This window comes from Electrophorus electricus, chromosome 1, assembly GCF_013358815.1.
Source record: "Electrophorus electricus isolate fEleEle1 chromosome 1, fEleEle1.pri, whole genome shotgun sequence".
In the NCBI taxonomy this organism is placed as follows: Eukaryota; Metazoa; Chordata; class Actinopteri; order Gymnotiformes; family Gymnotidae; genus Electrophorus; species Electrophorus electricus.
Genome location: NC_049535.1, coordinates 33,925,415 through 33,944,507, shown reverse-complemented (window position 1 = coordinate 33,944,507; position 19,093 = coordinate 33,925,415). Strand labels below are relative to the sequence as shown.

Below are 19,093 nucleotides of genomic sequence, written 5' to 3'. Positions count from 1 at the left end.
GACGCCAGACAATATATATCAGACTTGTCAAGAAACTTTAGACCTGAAAGATAGGAAGGGAGAAAGGAGATCAGGTGTTACTAAACTTGATGCTCTTAAAAACCTAAGCCCTATGAGGAACTCTTGACATAAGACCATTACTACTGACATTTCTGAAGTATTGTGCCATTGTGCCTCTGAAAGCTGAACTCCAGACATATGATAAAACATTTTTTTACCAGGCATTTTATAAATATAGTCCTTTTCCTTCAAGCTTGGGTCCTCTATCACAGGCCTGGGAGTTTGAGGGTCCTGCCTAATATCTATGGTCTTCCCAGGACTGCATTCTTCTGGATGGAGATCTTGGATGTTGTTCCTGGGGTCTGCTGTAGCCATTCTCCCAGTTTAAGGGTCACAGCTCCTAATACTCCGGTTACTACTGGAACCACTGTTGCCTTTCACATCTTTTCCAGCTCTTCTCTCATCCCTTGGTATTTCTTGAGCTTCTCATGTTCCTTGTTCCTGGTGTTGCTATCACTTGGGATTGCTACATCTATCACTATGGCCCTCTTCTGCTGATTATCCATTGTCAGTCTGGATCTAGAAGTCCCACAGGATCTTAACATGGTTATTCTCTACCACCTTTGGGATTTTATCCCACTTTGATCTTGTAACTTCCAGCCCATACTTGGCATAGATGTTTCTGCATACTATGCCTGCCACTTGGTTATGGTTTTCCATGTATGCTCTGCCTGCCAGCATCTTGCATCCCACTGTTATGTGCTGGATTGTCTCAGGGGCATCTTTGCAAAGCCAGCATCTGGGCTTCTGCCTGGTATGGTAGATCCCAGCCTCTACTGATTGTATTCAGAGCTTGCTCCTGTGCTGCCATGATTAGTGCCTCCATGCTGTCTTTCAATCCAACCTGTTCCAGTGATCGGTATGATTTGTGGAATGTTGTGGGCTGAGAGTTGCATAATCGTCGGAAGACATATTTAACCTCTGGAAGATGTGGGTGTGTGCGATATTTTGAGGTCCAGCACGGCGGCGGGGGGGGATTGCTATACGTGTAGCTGGCCCAGAGGGCTCAGTGGTCCCCACATCTCCACTACTCCAGTGAGGGACACAGCTGCAGCACTCTGGAAATCACAGGTATGGTGGCTCAAGCGACGAATTCCCTTGTTAAGTTCCAGCTGATACTAATTGGACTTGTATCGGTAATACTCAACATTGTGTTAATGTACTTGAATTCAAATAGACTTCCAAAATGTCAATTACAACCGCAGGAGTCAATCGTAGTCAACCACTCAGAGCGCAGTTTGATATTTGCAGATCTCACTCCCCAGGAGTACCAATTAGTTTGCAACTACATGTGGGGTCAAGCAGATTTAAAAATTTCTCATGCCGCCACAGCAAGATCATCAGAGAACTTCATCTTTTTAATTGACCTCTTGCTTCCGAAAAAAAGCTGATGCTCTGCACTATCTGGACGCGAAGGGACCCAAACCTCCATGTGAAGCAACGGTTGTTGTCTTCTTTGGAGAGCGCGGGTACCTCAAGGAGTATGTGGTGGGACCACTATCTGGGGACATGCGACATCGCGATGTTACAAAGGAGAAATACAAACTCCCTAGTCTACCTTTCACGGCCCGACCAGTCACAATTGGAGAATATGTACAGCTTTTTACCTTCCTATATAATGAGGTATTTCGGAAACTTGAAACAGAACTAAAGGAAAGTTTTGGCTATATTCCAAACCAAAGGAACCTGAATGCATTCGAGGGAATGCCTCGCGGGGTAACGACAGGTGACCGCAAGACATGGCTTTCCTTGTTTCATGACTACAGTGGGATATACATCCATCCAGTGGGATTTGAAGGTTTAATCCATCATGAAGACAAAAACTCTTCAACTGGAAGGTTGAAAAGTTATTGTACAATGGTGAATATTTTGAGAGCATAAATAGTTTTAAACGGAGCTATGCAGCAAGTCGTTTAAATAAGATTGTCTTCAAAGACATTTATAATTGTGCATCGCTGAAACCGAGAAGAAGACCCACTGGCTTGGGACCGCAACAGTATTATGTCCAAGGTAAACGATTCAGCGTGAGGAATAACCAGGTCATTTACCTGGACTGGAATTTCGCCTTTGGGTTGAGCTCGCTCACTGGCATGCGCGTGTTTGATGTTCGATTCAAAGGAGAAAGGATTGCCTACGAGCTCAGCGTTCAAGAGGCGATGTCTGTGTACGGTTCTATCACGCCAGGTATGATCCTTACTAAATTCCTGGATTCCAGCATCGAGATCGGACGCTTTGCTCACGAACTGGTGCGAGGCGTTGACTGTCCTTACTTGGCTACTTATGTAGACGTTTACCGCTACATCGACACAAATGTTACACAGCGTTACAGGAACGCCATATGTGTGTTTGAGCATGACACTGGCCGACCGCTACAACACTTTTCAGACTTTTTCCATAACAGCTACGGAAGTCTGGCAAACAGCGCTTTGTACTTCTGTACCATCACAGCTATAGGTAACTACGATTATATTTGGGACTTCATACTTTATCAGAGCGGTTCCGTGGAGGCACGAGTACACGCCACTGGCTACATATCGTCATCATTCAAAGTTGATGGAAGTCTGAAGTTTGGCCACCAGGTCGCGGAAAATGTTTTTGGGAATATCCACACATTTCGTCAACTTCAAGGTGGATCTGGATATTTTAGCTATGAATTAAAAAAATTCGTACAAGAAAAAGATGAGGTGACGGTGGAGATTGTAAGGGAAAAACTCTTGCCTGTTGAAGGCATTCCTCGATCTGTGTTTCTTTGATGTGTGTACTAGCCCATGAGCCCAAGAATTTGCTTGAAAATATATTGGCTTACCAAGTAACAAACTGGTCATCATACACAGAAATCATACACTTGTCCTTAACCATCAATATTTCTATATTTGCAGTCAGATTTGATATTCAGAATTCAAAATTCAACAATATTCTAATTGTCTGTATTCTTTGACTAGATGCCAAACCTTTTTTGACTAACATTAATCACCACTAACACTAAAGATTTTGCTCCTTCTGCCTCCCATTCAGTAAGGCGCTAAACTAAGCAGCTGTTTTAACTTTAATTTCTTCTTCTTTTTCTTTTTCTTCTTCTTCTTCTTCTTCTTAATAATAATAATAATAATAATATTTATTATTATTATTATTATTATTATTATTATTATTATTATTATTAGTGTTAGTAGTAGTAGTAGTAGTATCTACACTTATCCAGTGCCTTCCCCATACCCAAGGATGCTTAATCATCTATAAAAACTCAAATCAATACACACACCAGTGAGAAGCAACAGTCGCACACAGTGAAAACCAGCGAAAGGCCCTGGGGTCTGCATTAGGCACAAAGAAGGGGAAGGAGGATGGCACCCAGGACAAAGCACCATCCGCCACTGGGAATGTGGACATAGTCATTCAGAGACACTCACACCAGGACAATGTACAGTAGATTAACCAATGGACCTAATTGCCATGTTTTTGGACTGTGGGAGGAAACCAGAGACCCTGGAGGAAACCCACACATATGTTAACTTGTTTTAACCTGCAGGTGTGAAGAATGTGTTTCAGACTAAAGACATGGTGTTTGTTTACCTTGGATGCCACAGCGCAAGGAGAAGATCCCACATCTGGTGGAGAATCAAATCAGGATGGAGAGAGACGGAGAACTGCACTATGACAGCAAGATGCCCCGCTACCTCCATGTGGCCAGCAATCAGACCAACTGCTGGGGCCACCAGCGCTCCTACAAGCTGCAGGTGGTGAGCTTTGCTGGGGACCACCTTCCTAAAAGTGAGCCTGAGGAGAAGAGTATGAGCTGGGCACGGTGAGATGCACATATACACTCATATACAGACTCACATAGAGACTCACATATAGACTCGCATACAAACCCGTGTACAAACTTTCACGCAGACTCATACAGACTCACATACAGATTCGCGTGCAAACTCTCACACAGATTCACATACAGACTCATGTTCACTCACATATAATGTGCCCTACTGCTTACTGCACCATCTTACGGCACTGCAATAACAATCAGATGGAACTCCAGACACCAACATTCATCAGAACTGTGGAGCTGATTTGAATCGTGTCAATATAGAGTTATCAAAAGCACAAATACTGTGATGAACATTAATGCATCTGATTTCATGAAACACTGACTTATTTCAGCTGAAAATATATATTTACAAAAAGGTTTTGCCACTTGTTTTCCTCATTTGTTTGCTCAAATTGAAAGTAACCCTGAAGGATTTTTTAAACATAAGTGATAACTGCAGTTTGGCCAACACTTGCATGTCCAGGAGAACTGAAGAAGGTCTTATAGTAAAACCCCAAAGTTCAGTATCTGTACACTAAACCTAATGGTTAAAAATACAAAAGCTGGTAACTACTGGATTTACTCTCTGCTCTGTTCAGTAGGGGCATGCTAGAGAAAGCTGATATGTAAAATCATAATAATGCTACTGTGTAAATTACCTGCTTCACTGAGGATTTGTTTTTCCTCATTCATACCAATACATTAAAGAATCCAACTTTTTCATTCTACCATGAAAATCCTCAGATGGGGGAGGGGCCATGACAGGACTGATGTCTACGGCTGATGGCTGAACTGCAGTAATAAATACAAATGCACATATGCGTTTATTTTGAATATGTATTGTGCAGTTACAAATATGTAGTTACAAATATCATGTTACAAATCGTGTTACAGATGGTCACAGTCAGTTTTGATACACCTTATGCCTCAGAATGCTGCATAGTTGTAAGATGGCTTTGCTATATCTCTTTATCTGGTCCTTCATCCCTCTCTCACCCTTCCTCTCTCTCTCTCTCTCTCTCTCGCTCTCTCTCTCTCTCTCTCAATCTCTCTCTCTCTCTCTCTCTCTCTCTCTCTCTCACTCAGATACAAAGTTGCCAAAACATAAAGATGAGGAGCAGACCAGCAGTAGCCTCTATAGTCAGAACTACATGTGGGACCCAGTGATTGACTTCAGCAAGTATATTGAGGATAATGAGGTCATTGATAATGAGGTGTGCGGACTTCAGATTTCATGACTAAAATATGAATTGTGGCATGAAATATTTATGCCACCATTAACAATTGCTTGTTGTTTCACAACAGTTACATTGATTGTAGAATTTAAACATGGCTGATATTAATTGTTCATTTCAGCTGTTTTGATTTCCTCTCATTCCAGGACCTGGTTGCCTGGGTTACTGCAGGCTTCCTCCATATTCCACATGCTGAGGACATCCCCAACACTGTTACCGTGGGCAACGGGGGCAGGGTCCTTCTGGACCATGTTTACTCAAACATTTAAGATGCATACAAAGTTTCAAAATCCCCCACCTGGGACAGCCAGTATACCTCTCTGTTCTAGATGTCACCATGCAGGCCCCCAATTAATATTAAACCAACTATCAGAACAGTAAAGGACCTGAAGGGTCTATGTTTCAGCTTCAGGACTGATGTGAAAATACACACAAAGGGACATTTTTGCAAAACAGGCCACACATCTGACAAGCTGATGAGAAAGAGAATACACATCTGTTCTGGCATACATCAGTTTCTGTGGCCACAGATGCATCCGGATCTTCCCTAGCAAGAAGGTCTTGGTGAACAGCGACATCTGCTGAGTGCAATGAATGCAGTCAGCAGGTCTGGTGGTATAACAGTTTACAGTGTCACTAAGGTCATGCTGAAAAGGGCATTATATGTGTTAAGTTGGCACACATGCAGCAGTTTGGGATGGTTAGGCATCCTGTCTGTCACTAACCTTACCAACAACAAACATCACCCAAACAGTGACCTCACACAAGCAGGGGAGCTAAACAAATTCTTTGCATGGTTTGACATGGATAACAAAGAGCCAGCCATAAGAACACAATTAAGAAGAACCATCTCCCCTCACACTTCAGACTCATGACATGAGATGCATGCTCTGCAGGGTGAGCGCTAGGAAAGAAGCAGATCTTGACAGTGTCTCTAGATTAATACTGAAAAATGCACAGACCAGCTGGCAGATGTATTTATCAACATTCTCAATACATCTTTCTCACAAACTGTTTTCCCCAAAATGTTTCAAAACAGCCACCAATGTACTGCTACCCAAGACACCCGCTGCCAGAAGCCTTAATGACTTTCGGCCAGTTGCCCTCACTCTGATCGTTGTTGAAGTGTTTTCATGAAAAACTGATACAGACTCCTGAAAAACTCCTGAAGCTCTGGGCCAATACCACTATGCATACCACTCAAATAGGTCTATGGAAGATGCCATCTCCACTGTCCATACTCTACTAATCCACCTTGATTACCAAAAAGCAAAAATCCAAATGCTGTTTATTGATTACAGTGCTGCATTCAACACAATAATCCCAGGCACGCTGCTCTCCAAACTCCAAGATCTAAGACTCAATAAGCACCATTGCTGTTGCATACTGGATTTCTAATCTGACCACCCATAATCTGTAAGTACTGGAAAACAATACAGTTGTGATACAAAATGATACAATTGTGATTGAATGCATTTCCGGCATCTTACAGGAATGAGGTACATGTCCTGACTAAGTAGTGCTCAGAAAACAGCCTGGCTCTCAACACCAATAAAACCAAGGAGCTCATCATTGACTTCAAGAAAGATGGCAAAACTCCAGCATGCCTCTTTATAAATAGACACATGGTAGAGAGAGCCCAGCTTTATGTTCATGGGTGTGCGCGTGGCAGAGGAGAGAACATGAACACCATGGCACCGCGGTGCTGCTGATGCAAGCCTGGCCACAGCTCTAGTGTCTGAGGCTACTAAAGAGATTAGACCTCAGAAAGGACCTGCTTGTCATGTTGTCAGCCGAAGCAACACTGAGAGCACATCCACATGCTACGCCACCATATTCACCATTTGTTCTTTTCCACTCATTTATGATCACTGCTGCATGCTTGATGCATCTTACTTCTATATGGCTGTGCAGGTTTGTTCTTGTGTGTTTAATAATAAATCATTTCCAGAGGTTTTCTAACTACCTTCTAGTTTTGATGGCACTTTATTATATGCCTAAAGTGTAACATAGACTAAAATGGAAGCAGAAGATTTTCTTTACAGTGATATGCATAACACAGTCTTAAATTAGATTATTTGATAGATGCCAAATGTTGCTTAAATAGCGGACAGGATCATTTCACCAGAGCATAATTTTTTTCACAAAAAGCTTGCTCCACTTTTAACAAAGTTTCCTTAGATAAGTGTTCAGACCAAGTTTGGGATAGTTCAGTGGTTAACATACTTGACTAGAAGGTTTCAGTTCAAGTTTCACTATCTCCATTGTTGAGCCCCTGATCAACACCTGTAATTCTGATTTGCCCAAAGTGTATTCAGACATAATTGTAAGTTGCTTTGGGTAAATCTCTCAATGAAATAATGTAAATGTTTTCAACATCATGATCAACTGCAATTTGACCAACTCTTGCATGTCCAGAACTGAAAAAAGTCCTATAGTGAAACCCCAAAGTTCAGTGTCCAAACACTAAACCTATTGGTTTATTATAGTTAATATTGTAATGGTGAGTGGTAAGGAGGTGGACACATGTGGAGAACACCGAGATTTATTAAGGGCAAATACACAGTCATAGTCATAAGGGTAGTCCAGGGTCAATACGGAGATTACGGGGATACATGATCAAACAAACAAAACACACAAAGGTAAACAGGGAAAGCAGGCTATAACAAAGGTTAGGAAACACAAAGGCATGGAGTACAAACATAAATACATGCATATACGGGCTTTCAAAAACATTCACCAAACACATAAACGCAATGAAGCCTAACAACCACAATGAATGCATAAATGCAATGAAGTAAACACAAATGCAATGAACAGCAAACGACACAAGGCTCAAAACAAGGTTTAAATACCTGAACTAAACGAGGGACAGGTGTGGAAAATTAAACGAGGGGTGGAGAAAACGAAACTATGGCATGGAACATGTTATTAGATTATTTTTAAACATTTCAATAATATAATTGCCATCTCAGTTAGAATTGTGTCTTCTTGCAACAAAAGTAGACAAGGAACCAAAGTACACTACATAGTTTAAACAGTAGTAGCACCCACCTTGAAATTTGACATTTTGTCAAAATTTCTGTGCATTTTTATAGTATGCCACACAGTGTCTGAAAGTCTATTTGAGATAACTTAACAACTCAATGTGGTTTTATGTGTGTGGTGAGAGTTTAAAATAGAATTTAAAATACAATTTTCCTGTTTAAATCATTCCTGTTTAAATTATTTTGTAGGCCTATTCAAAGTAGGAAAATATTGCTGATCATTTGACTTGGTGAGTTGATAACATACTGAAAGCTGAGTGGTGGGTCGTTGCATAATCGTTCTATAATGGAAGACATATTTAACCTCAGGCAGATGTGGGCGTGTGCGATATTTTGAGGTCCAGCACAGGGGGGATTGGATTGTTATACGTGTAGCTGGCCCAGACGGCTCACTGGTACTCACATCTCCAGTGAGGGACGCAGCTGTAGCACTCTGGAAATCACAGGTATGGTGGCTCAAGTGACGAATTCCCTTGTTAAGTTCCTGCTGATACTAATTGGACTTGTATCGGTAATACTCAACATTGTGTTAATGTGCTTGAATTCAAATAGACTTCCAAAATGTCAGTTACAACCGCAGGAGTCGATCGTAGTCAACCACTCGGAGCGCAGTTTGATATTTGCAGATCTCACTCCCCAGGAGTACCAATTAGTTCGCAACTACATGTGGGGTCAAGCAGATTTAAAAATTTCTCATGCCGCCACAGCAAGAACATCAGAGAACTTCATCTTCTTAATTGACCTCTTGCTTCCGAAAAAAGCTGATGCTCTGCTCTATCTGGACGTGAAGGGACCCAAACCTCCACGTGAAGCAACGGTTGTTGTCTTCTTTGGAGAGCGCGGGTACCTCAAGGAGTATGTGGTGGGACCGCTATCTGGGGACATGCGACATCGAGATGTTACAAAGGAGAAATACAAACTCCCTAGTCTACCTTTCACGGCCCGACCAGTCACAATTGGAGAATATGTACAGCTTTTTACCTTCCTATATAATGAGGTATTTCGGAAACTTGAAACAGAACTAAAGGAAAGTTTTGGCTATATTCCAAACCAAAGGAACCTGAATGCGTTCGAGGGAATGCCTCGCGGGGTGACGGCAGGCGACCGCAAGACATGGCTTTCCTTTTTTCGTGACTACAGTGGGATGTATATCCATCCAGTGGGATTTGAAGTTTTAATCAATCATGAAGACAAAAACTCTTCAAACTGGAAGGTTGAAAAGTTATTGTACAATGGTGAATATTTTGAGAGCATAAATAGTTTTAAAAGGAGCTATGCAACAAGTCGTTTAAATAAGATTGTCTTCAAAGACATTTCTAATTATGCATCACTGAAACCGAGAAGAAGACCCACTGGCTTGGGACCGCAACAGTATTATGTCCAAGGTAAACGATTCAGCGTGAGGAATAACCAGGTCATTTACCTGGACTGGAATTTCGCCTTTGGGTTGAGCTCGCTCACTGGCATGCGCGTGTTTGATGTTCGATTCAAAGGAGAAAGGATTGCCTACGAGCTCAGCGTTCAAGAGGCGATGTCTGTGTACGGTTCTATCACGCCAGGTATGATCCTTACTAAATTCCTGGATTCCAGCATCGGGATCGGACGCTTTGCTCACGAACTGGTGCGAGGCGTTGACTGTCCTTACTTGGCTACTTATGTAGACGTTTACCGCTACATCGACACAAATGTTACACAGCGTTACAGGAACGCCATATGTGTGTTTGAGCATGACACTGGCCGACCGCTACGACGACACTTTTCAGACTTTTTCCATAACAGCTACGGAGGTCTGGCAAACAGCGCTTTGTATTTCCGTACCATCACAGCTATAGGTAACTACGATTATATTTGGGACTTCATATTTTATCAGAGCGGTTCCGTGGAGGCACGAGTACACGCCACTGGCTACATATCGTCATCATTCAAAGTTGATGGAAGTCTGAAGTTTGGCCACCAGGTCGCGGAAAATGTTCTTGGGAATATCCACACACATTTCGTCAACTTCAAGGTGGATCTGGATATTTTAGGTATGTACCTATTGGTTTTTTTAGGTATGTAACTACTAATAAGCTCAATGTGCCATAGACTAGTCAACATATAATAAACTAGTCAACATGTCAAGTGTGAACGTAGATCAAAATTACAAGTAGGTGATTTAGATTTGCATTTTTTTAAAGCAACAAAAAAACTATAGATGGAATGATTGTGGTATCCTCGAAGTCAGGCATCAGAATTGTGGTGACAGGGAATGTCACCAGCTAAAGAATAGCTGGGCATGTGACAGGGATTGTCACTTGAGGCAGGTCACAAGCTTCCCTGTCTGCTTGGGCAGCAAGCTGCTTCTTTGGTCTGGTAGTCTGGGTATGTTTAACTCCTGTGAGACTGAGGTTTGAGACCTGGCTGGGGTTGATCTCCTTAGCCGTTATCACTCCAATTTTCCATTCAAAGATTTCCGAGTGCTATTGATGAATTTGGCGGAAACATTCAAACAGGATCGTGTTCTTATGGTTTGTGAGTTTTCTCACACAAAAAAGAAACCATATAGTACACACATTTCAGAACCCTCTGTAGAACCCTCTGCTTTTATCTGAAAGTTGTTGAATTGCTATACATGCCAGCTTGAAATGAGATTCATGGAATTTTTTTCATCTCCATTGTAGTCATACTATCTTATGAACAAATGACCACACCCATTCATGCATTTATGTTTTCTCTCTTTGGGTGGGTGCCAGCAATTGTCCACTAATCTATCCAACTTATCTGATTTATAAAGTGTAAATATAGGACACTTTAAAAGTTGAATCAACTGAGTCAAATTCTTTGCAATCATTGTCCAACGTATCATGATCATGATACGACAAACAAATCACAGCCAAAGCAAGAGATTCAGGTTTACTTTTATGTGTGTGCTAGCCCATAAGCCCAAGAATTTGCTTTAACTATATTGACTTACCAAGTAATTTACTGGTAACAAACTGGTCATTCACAGAAATCATTCAACTTGTCCTTAACCATCAATATTTCTATATTGATATTCAGAATTCAAAATTCAACAATATTCTATTTGCCTGTGTTCTTTTGACTACATGCCAAACATTTTTTGACTAACATAAGGAGGAGCCATTAATGACCACTAACACTAAAGATTTTGCTCCTTGTGCCTTCCATTCAATAAGGCGCTAAACTAAGCAGCTGCTTTACCTTCCCGTTAATGTATTATTATTATTATTATTATTAGGACAATTACAATAAATAAATACTCAGTTTTTACATCCACACAACACACACACCAGTGAGAAGCAGCAGTCACACACAGTGTACTCTCAACTGGAAACCACAGACCCCTTGGGGACTGCATTAGGCACTGGGAAAGGGAGGAAGAACAACACCAGGACAGAGCACCATCCACCACTGGGCATGTGGACATACAGTCATTCAGAGACACTCACACCAGGACAGAGCACCATCCACCACTGGGCATGTGGACATACAGTCATTCAGAGACACTCACACCAGGACAAAGCACCATCCACCAACGGGCATGTGGACATACAGTCATTCAGAGACACTCACACCAGGACAGAGCACCATCCACCACTGGGCATGTGGACATACAGTCATTCAGAGACACTCACACCAGGACAGAGCACCATCCACCACTGGGCACGTGGACATACAGTCATTCGGAGACACTCACACCAGGACAGAGCACCATCCACCACTGGGCACGTGGACATACAGTCATTCAGAGACACTCACACCAGGACAGAGCACCATCCACCACTGGGCACGTGGACATACAGTCATTCAGAGACACTCACACCAGGACAGAGCACCATCCACCACTGGGCACGTGGACATACAGTCATTCAGAGACACTCACACCAGGACAGAGCACCATCCACCACTGGGCATGTGGACATACAGTCATTCAGAGACACTCACACCAGGACAGAGCACCATCCACCACTGGGCACGTGGACATACAGTCATTCAGAGACACTCACACCAGGACAGAGCACCATCCACCACTGGGCATATAGACATGCAATCATTCAGAGATACTCATACCAGGACAATGTACAGTAGATAAACCAATGGACCTAATTGCCATGTTTTTGGACAGTGAGAGGAAACCAGAGGCCCGGGAGGAAACCCATACATATGTCATCTTGTTTTAACCTGCAGGTGTGAAGAATGTGTTTCAGACTAAAGACATGGTGTTTGAGGAGGTACCATTACCTTGGATGCCGCAGCGCAAGGCGAAGATCCCACATCTGGTGGAGAATCAAATCAGGACGGAGAGAGACGGGGCACTGCGCTATGACAGCAAGATGCCCCGCTACCTCCATGTAGCCAGCAATCAGACCAACTGCTGGGGCCACCAGCGCTCCTACAAGCTGCAGGTGGTGAGCTTTGCTGGGGACCACCTTCCTGAGAGTGAGCCTGAGGAGAAGAGTATGAGCTGGGCACGGTGAGATGCATATAAACACTCATATACAGACTCACATAGAGACTCACATATAGACTCGCATACAAACACGTGTACAAACTTTCACACAGACTCATACAGACTCTCATACAGACTCGCGCGCAAACTCTCACACAGATTCACATACAGACTCATGTTCACTCACATATAATGTGCCCTACTGCTTACTGCACCAGCTTACGGCACTGCCATAACAATCAGATGGAACTCCAGACACCAACATTCATCAGAACTGTGGAGCTGATTTGAATCGTGTCAATATAGAGTTATCAAAAGCACAAATACTGTGATGAACATTAATGCATCTGATTTCATGAAACACTGACTTATTTCAGCTGAAAATATATATTTACAAAAAGGTTTTGCCACTTGTTTTCCTCATTTGTTTGCTCAAATTGAAAGTAACCCTGAAGGATTTTTTAAACATAAGTGATAACTGCAGTTTGGCCAACACTTGCATGTCCAGGAGAACTGAAGAAGGTCTTATAGTAAAACCCCAAAGTTCAGTATCTGTACACTAAACCTAATGGTTAAAAATACAAAAGCTGGTAACTACTGGATTTACTCTCTGCTCTGTTCAGTAGGGGCATGCTAGAGAAAGCTGATATGTAAAATCATAATAATGCTACTGTGTAAATTACCTGCTTCACTGAGGATTTGTTTTTCCTCATTCATACCAATACATTAAAGAATCCAACTTTTTCATTCTACCATGAAAATCCTCAGATGGGGGAGGGGCCATGACAGGACTGATGTCTACGGCTGATGGCTGAACTGCAGCAATAAATACAAATGCACATATGCGTTTATTATGAATATGTATTGTGCAGTTACAAATATGTAGTTACAAATATCATGTTACAAATCGTGTTACAGATGGTCACAGTCAGTTTTGATACACCTTATGCCTCAGAATGCTGCATAGTTGTAAGATGGCTTTGCTATATCTCTTTATCTGGTCCTTCATCCCTCTCTCTCCCTTCCTCTCTCTCTCTCTCTCTCTCTCTCTCTCTCTCTCTCTCTCTCTCTCTCTCTCTCTCTCTCTCTCTTTCTTTCTCTGTCTCTCTCTCTCTCTCTCACTCAGATACAAAGTTGCCATAACAAAACATAAAGATGAGGAGCAGACCAGCAGTAGCCTCTATAGTCAGAACTACATGTGGGACCCAGTGGTTGACTTCAGCAAGTATATTGAGGATAATGAGGTCATTGATAATGAGGTGTGTGGACTTCAGATTTCATGACTAAAATATGAATTGTGGCATGAAATATTTATGCCACCATTAACAATTGCTTGTTGTTTCACAACAGTTACATTGATTGTTGAATTTAATCACGGCTGATATTAATTGTTCATTTCAGCTGTTTTGATTTCCTCTCATTCCAGGACCTGGTTGCCTGGGTTACTGCAGGCTTCCTCCATATTCCACATGCTGAGGACATCCCCAACACTGTTACCGTGGGCAACGGGGGCGGGGTCCTTCTGAGGCCGCACAATTACTTTGATGAAGATCCCTCCATCCATTCGCCTGATGGTGTGTACTTCAATCCTGGTTCAGAGAATGACTGCGAGTACAACAAGATAGCATGTTTAGATAAAGGTCTGTGTAGTCCATCACTGGACCCTTTCACTTACCACGGATTTGAAGGGGTCATGCGATTTGAAGAATGATGTTTTTTGTTCCTTTTTTCAAAAGCATCAACTCTTTTTAAAATATCATGACTGTATATGTGGTACATTAATTTTTTTACCAGCAGCATTGCTATGATAATATTAAATAAAGGTCAATACAGGTATTTTCTCAATTTTTTTGTTAATGTGAAATTCACTGCAAAGCATGCCCATCTGCCCCACTTAAACACGCCCACCAGTCCAAAGGCAACAGACAGACGTTTCTCATACATACTTCAAAAATCAATGTATGAACAATAGCAGAATATAGGCATTGTTACTGTAAAGTTGTACTCTGGTTTAGTAACTTTCTGTACTACAATATTTATAAAGTGAAATGTCAGAACAACGTTTCAGACTGTGTTACTTTATTTGTGGGTTTTACTGTAAATAAAAAATCACATATAATCCCCTCTGATTGGTTTGTGGTGTTTAACCATTTTGGTCTGTGGACTGGGTTGCTATAGTCTGCAGTGAGAATTAGGCTGAATCTTGTCTTTTTTTCAATATATTTTCTAATTAATAATTGACTACATTTAAATAACCCATGCATATTTAACTCGCCTGTAACTTTCAGGACCTGCATGCCTTTTTTTTTGCATATGACCATCCCCTTTTCCTACGAGTACTGTACAAGCAATCATCAGCAATAAGTGCACCAATGGCATAAATTATGGACAATTTAGGAAATGACAAGTAAAGAAACTACTGATTCTATTTAGTGTAAGTCATGTTACTGATTCTATTATTTAATGTACATCATGTTACTGATTCTATTATTTAGTGTACGTCATGTTACTGATTCTATTATTTAGTGTAAGTCATGTTACTGATTCTATTTAGTGTAAGTCATGTTACTGATCCTATTATTTAGTGTACGTCATGTTACTGATTCTATTATTTAGTGTACGTCATGTTACTGATTCTATTATTTAGTGTAAGTCATGTTACTGATTCTATTATATAGTGTACGTCATGTTACTGATTCTATTATTTAGTGTACATCGTTACTGATTCTATTATTTAGTGTACGTCATGCACAGATACTTTAACTGTATTCAAGCCTTTTCAATTAATCAGCCTTCTATACTGTGCAGATATATGCCTTTTCTTTTTATTTAAATCGAAGGCTGAAAAAAGTTTGGCAGTGATAGCCAATCAGGGTCTTTGTTAATTAACATGTATGTGTGGGAATGAACAAATGGCCTATAGAAAAACTTAAATACTGAATGAAAATTTTATTTACAGAGTAAATCAACCTTAACTGTAGCTTTCCACTGTTGCTTCCTTGTTCAGATACACAATCATTTGGATAAAACATTGAATTTACAAAATACTAATCACATTTTTTAATGTGTGTTTTTTTCTTGTTATTTCTTCTCTCTTGTAAATTGCAGCTAGGTTATACTGAACATGTAACCTTTATATAAATCTATATACACATCTTTGGTCATAGAAATGTATTTAACTTTGTCAAATAAAAAGATCAGTTTAAGATCGGTTTGTGATCTATTTTTTAATCTCTGTGAGGCAATCACATAATAAAGATGAATCATAAGAAGAATCATGTGGAACATTTGAGGTCAAGATCTATACCTCACACAATCCAAACACTTGCTAAAGAGCTTACTTTTACATTGCATATATTTTTTCTGACTGATACCTTCAAGCACTCCAACACAAATGTACAGACGTATATAGCACATAATAGCACATAGACATAATAGCACAATAGACATAGACATAATAGTACAATCAACACCTGGGTGTGTGCACATCTAAACACTCAGACATGGCACTCTCTACATTGTGTGTGTGTGTGTGCACATCCAAACAGTACTCTCTGTGTTGTGTTGTGTGTGTGTGTGTGTGTGTGTGTGTGTGTGTGTGCACATCTGAACGCCACTCTCTGCATTGCCCCCTGCATTGTTATTGGCGTGGTGCATTTATAATGTCAGTTCTAAGGTTTCATAGTATGAAGGTACTAAAGAATAATAATACTACAAAAATTAAGCTTTATATACTTTAAGGAAACTAAAGATTAAAGATTAAATTTTGTAATGCATCACAGTTGGAAAGGGAAAACGCATCCTAATGAAATAAAGTAGGTGTGGGGGGGGGGGTGCATATGCAGGTGTGCATTTGCATGTGTGTGTATGTATCTCCTGACATTTTCACTGTCCCTTCTATCACTAGTAGCATGGCAGACGAGGGTGTGTTGTGCTAATAATGTTCATGTCTCTTTGTGCCTTGTGTTCCCCTAGCAGGTGTGGTCATTTCTGAATTTTAGAGAGGCTGTTAAATCTGGGACATTTAAGAATTTTTGGAAAGTTTTTTTATGAATCTCCTTGGATTTTGAGCATTCTGTTAGAAAGTGCAGCTGTAGTTCAGTTTTGTGTTCTTTGCACTCTTGGCAAACTCTTTGCTCTTTTGGAAGCCAAGATTTCTTGTGTATGTCGCTCTCTATAGTCAGACAGTGTTCACAGAGTCTGTACTTCATCAAGGTGGTTCTCATTTTTTCTCAGTCACCTTTGTCAGGTAGTCTGCCATGGTTTACTGTTTAGTGATAACATAAACTTTGTGATTTTATTTGAAATTCCCAGTAAATGACATGTTTACACATTCTGATCAGGTTTGTTCTTTTTCCTCTGAGCCTGTGAGATGTGTATTAGTGAGTCACTGGAAGAGTGGCTCAGGACCAGCTGAGTGAGGGGACTGTTCTTTGCACAACTCTTGGTATTGCAGAGTTTTATAATGGTATTGGATTTAAATGTCTCAAGAAATTTAATTGCTCGTTTCTGTATCTTTATAATGAATTAATGGATATTGGCCTAATTCTATCATGCATGCACTGGTTGTGATGTTTCTGTAAACCCTTACGACTTGTTTACAAAACTCATTATACAACAACTCAATTGGGTGTTTGTCATTTGCCAAATTCTTCATTTGTAATCGGACCTCACACTTCACTGCCATACAAGGTAATGGGTTCAATTTCTAGATAAATTCTAACTGGAATTTTCACTAATATTCATGGTTTAATATCTGATATTTGTGGTTTAATGGCATGGAAAGCTTTGTGTCCTTTTTCTCTGAGTTCACTCAGTGCTTGTTTACATTTCCTGATTAAATTATTTTGATATATAAATAATTAGAAGTGGGTGCATGATTTATTTAATTTGCGCCTAACATAAACGTGTTTTTTTCACTGCTGGGCCGCAAGTCTCCAGCAAGTCGTGGCTCTGCTGTAGGTCCTGTTCAGTGGGAGACAGCACAACTAGATCATCCGCACAGAGCAGGAATTTGATCTCTCAGTCGTACAGAGTGAGACCATGAACTGTGGACCATTCTAACAATTGTATCAATTCTCTCTTTCTCTCGCTTGTTTTCTCTCTCTCTCTCTCTTTCTCTATTTCTCTCTCTCTCCTTCTCTCTCTCTCTCGCTTGTTCTCACTCCCGCTCTATTGCTTTCTCTCTTTTTCTCGCTTTCTCTCTCTCTTTATCTCACTTGTTCTCACTCCCTCTCTCTATCTCTCTTTCTCTCTCTCTCGATCTATCTCTTTGGCAGAGCACATATAAGAGGCTGCAATTTTCTGTTCTTTTTTTTGTCTCCACATTCACACATACATACACCACTTAAAGTTGCTTTAATATGTGTCACAGTTCAGCAGATTTCAACAAAGGAGCCCACCCACACACTCCAAACTTTCTCCCAAAGCTCTTCCAAATGCATGTCTGCTTAACACTTCAAGGAGCACAGGGTCAGCACTATCAGTGAGATCCACAGTTTCTGAACAATCTGAAGGTTTTTTGGCTTCACAGCCAGAGTTAATTTGAGGATGTTCACATCTCAGTTACTTGATCCATTCTAACATCCTGCTACAGTGTTAATGTGCTCTGGACTATTCACATCTGGACACACAGATGGACAATTCGTTGTTTCTCTGTCAGAGTCATATAAACAGTTCTGTGCTCTATCAGGATCAGTAGTCACACAATGACTCTGACTCATGACAGGCAAAGATCGTTCACTTCTCTGACCAATCACAGGAAAGTCTTGGGTTTTGGGCACGTTTTTGACAAGAGTAGAAGCTGTTGAGAAGCACATGGGCGTGTGCCTGAGTAGAGAAGGAAGATACATGCTGTAGGATGAAGGTTAATAGTGTGTGGGAACACACAGACCCATTGCAAAGCTTTGCAGCATGGCTACTGAGCTGACAAAAAGTATCACAGCTCATGGCTGGGCTTTGCTTCCCCTGTGTTCTTTGTGTTCTTTGCTGTATGTCTTTGGCAGCCCAATTACTGATAGATAGGACTGCTTTTAAACACAGAGCTCATGATGGAGACAGTGTTAAACAAACATTTGGGCCACTTCCTCTCTAATGTTTTCCATTCTCCCCCCCAGCATGTCACTGGGTTTTCTCTGGGATTTGGCAGGGTGGCATGAAAATCCATCAGAGGCAGAAATTACAGTTTGTCACTGAATTATCACAGAAGAACAGTGCTGATCAACTCTGGGTTGCTCCACATCTAGTGACTCGTCACTCCGTAAACCAATTGACAAAGCGTCCTTGGCTTTGCCTATCTGTACATTATCTCTTCAGCTTGATCAGATACAGGACATTTTCTGTTTTCTCAGGTACATTCTTGTCATGTCAAACCATTCATGGACAGAGCATTTATCAGAGCTGTCTCATGTGTCATCCACATGGTGGTCTGTGTCAAAGCAATCTCCAGATCCATGGGCTCCAGTGGTTCACAGCTCCACTTTAGTGTCTGATCGTGAGC

General features: G+C 41.1%; 1 protein-coding gene and 1 pseudogene across 1 annotated transcript; both read left to right on the top strand.

The window, feature by feature from the left end:
• The first annotated feature begins 1,133 nt into the window (after positions 1-1,133).
• On the top strand, positions 1,134-3,866 carry LOC113580858 (annotated as a pseudogene).
• Positions 3,867-8,531: 4,665 nt separating this feature from the next.
• LOC113580892 (primary amine oxidase, liver isozyme-like) lies at positions 8,532-15,800 on the top strand. Its single transcript, XM_027015727.2, has 4 exons — positions 8,532-10,171; positions 12,333-12,618; positions 13,721-13,853; positions 14,021-15,800. The coding sequence occupies exons 1-4, from the start codon at positions 8,593-8,595 to the stop codon at positions 14,303-14,305; spliced, it is 2,283 nt and encodes a 760-aa protein (XP_026871528.2). The 5' UTR covers positions 8,532-8,592; the 3' UTR covers positions 14,306-15,800.
• The last annotated feature ends 3,293 nt before the right edge of the window (positions 15,801-19,093 follow it).

What these genes read in the sequence shown, in the direction of transcription:
- LOC113580892 (XM_027015727.2), top strand. Translation starts at nt 8,593, where the DNA reads ATGGTGGCTCAAGTGACGAATTCCCTTGTTAAGTTCCTGCTGATACTA. An exon ending in GGTGGATCTGGATATTTTAG is followed by an intron (nt 10,172 to 12,332) that starts GTATGTACCTAT and finishes TTTAACCTGCAG; the next exon opens with GTGTGAAGAATGTGTTTCAG. An exon ending in ATGAGGTCATTGATAATGAG is followed by an intron (nt 13,854 to 14,020) that starts GTGTGTGGACTT and finishes CTCTCATTCCAG; the next exon opens with GACCTGGTTGCCTGGGTTAC.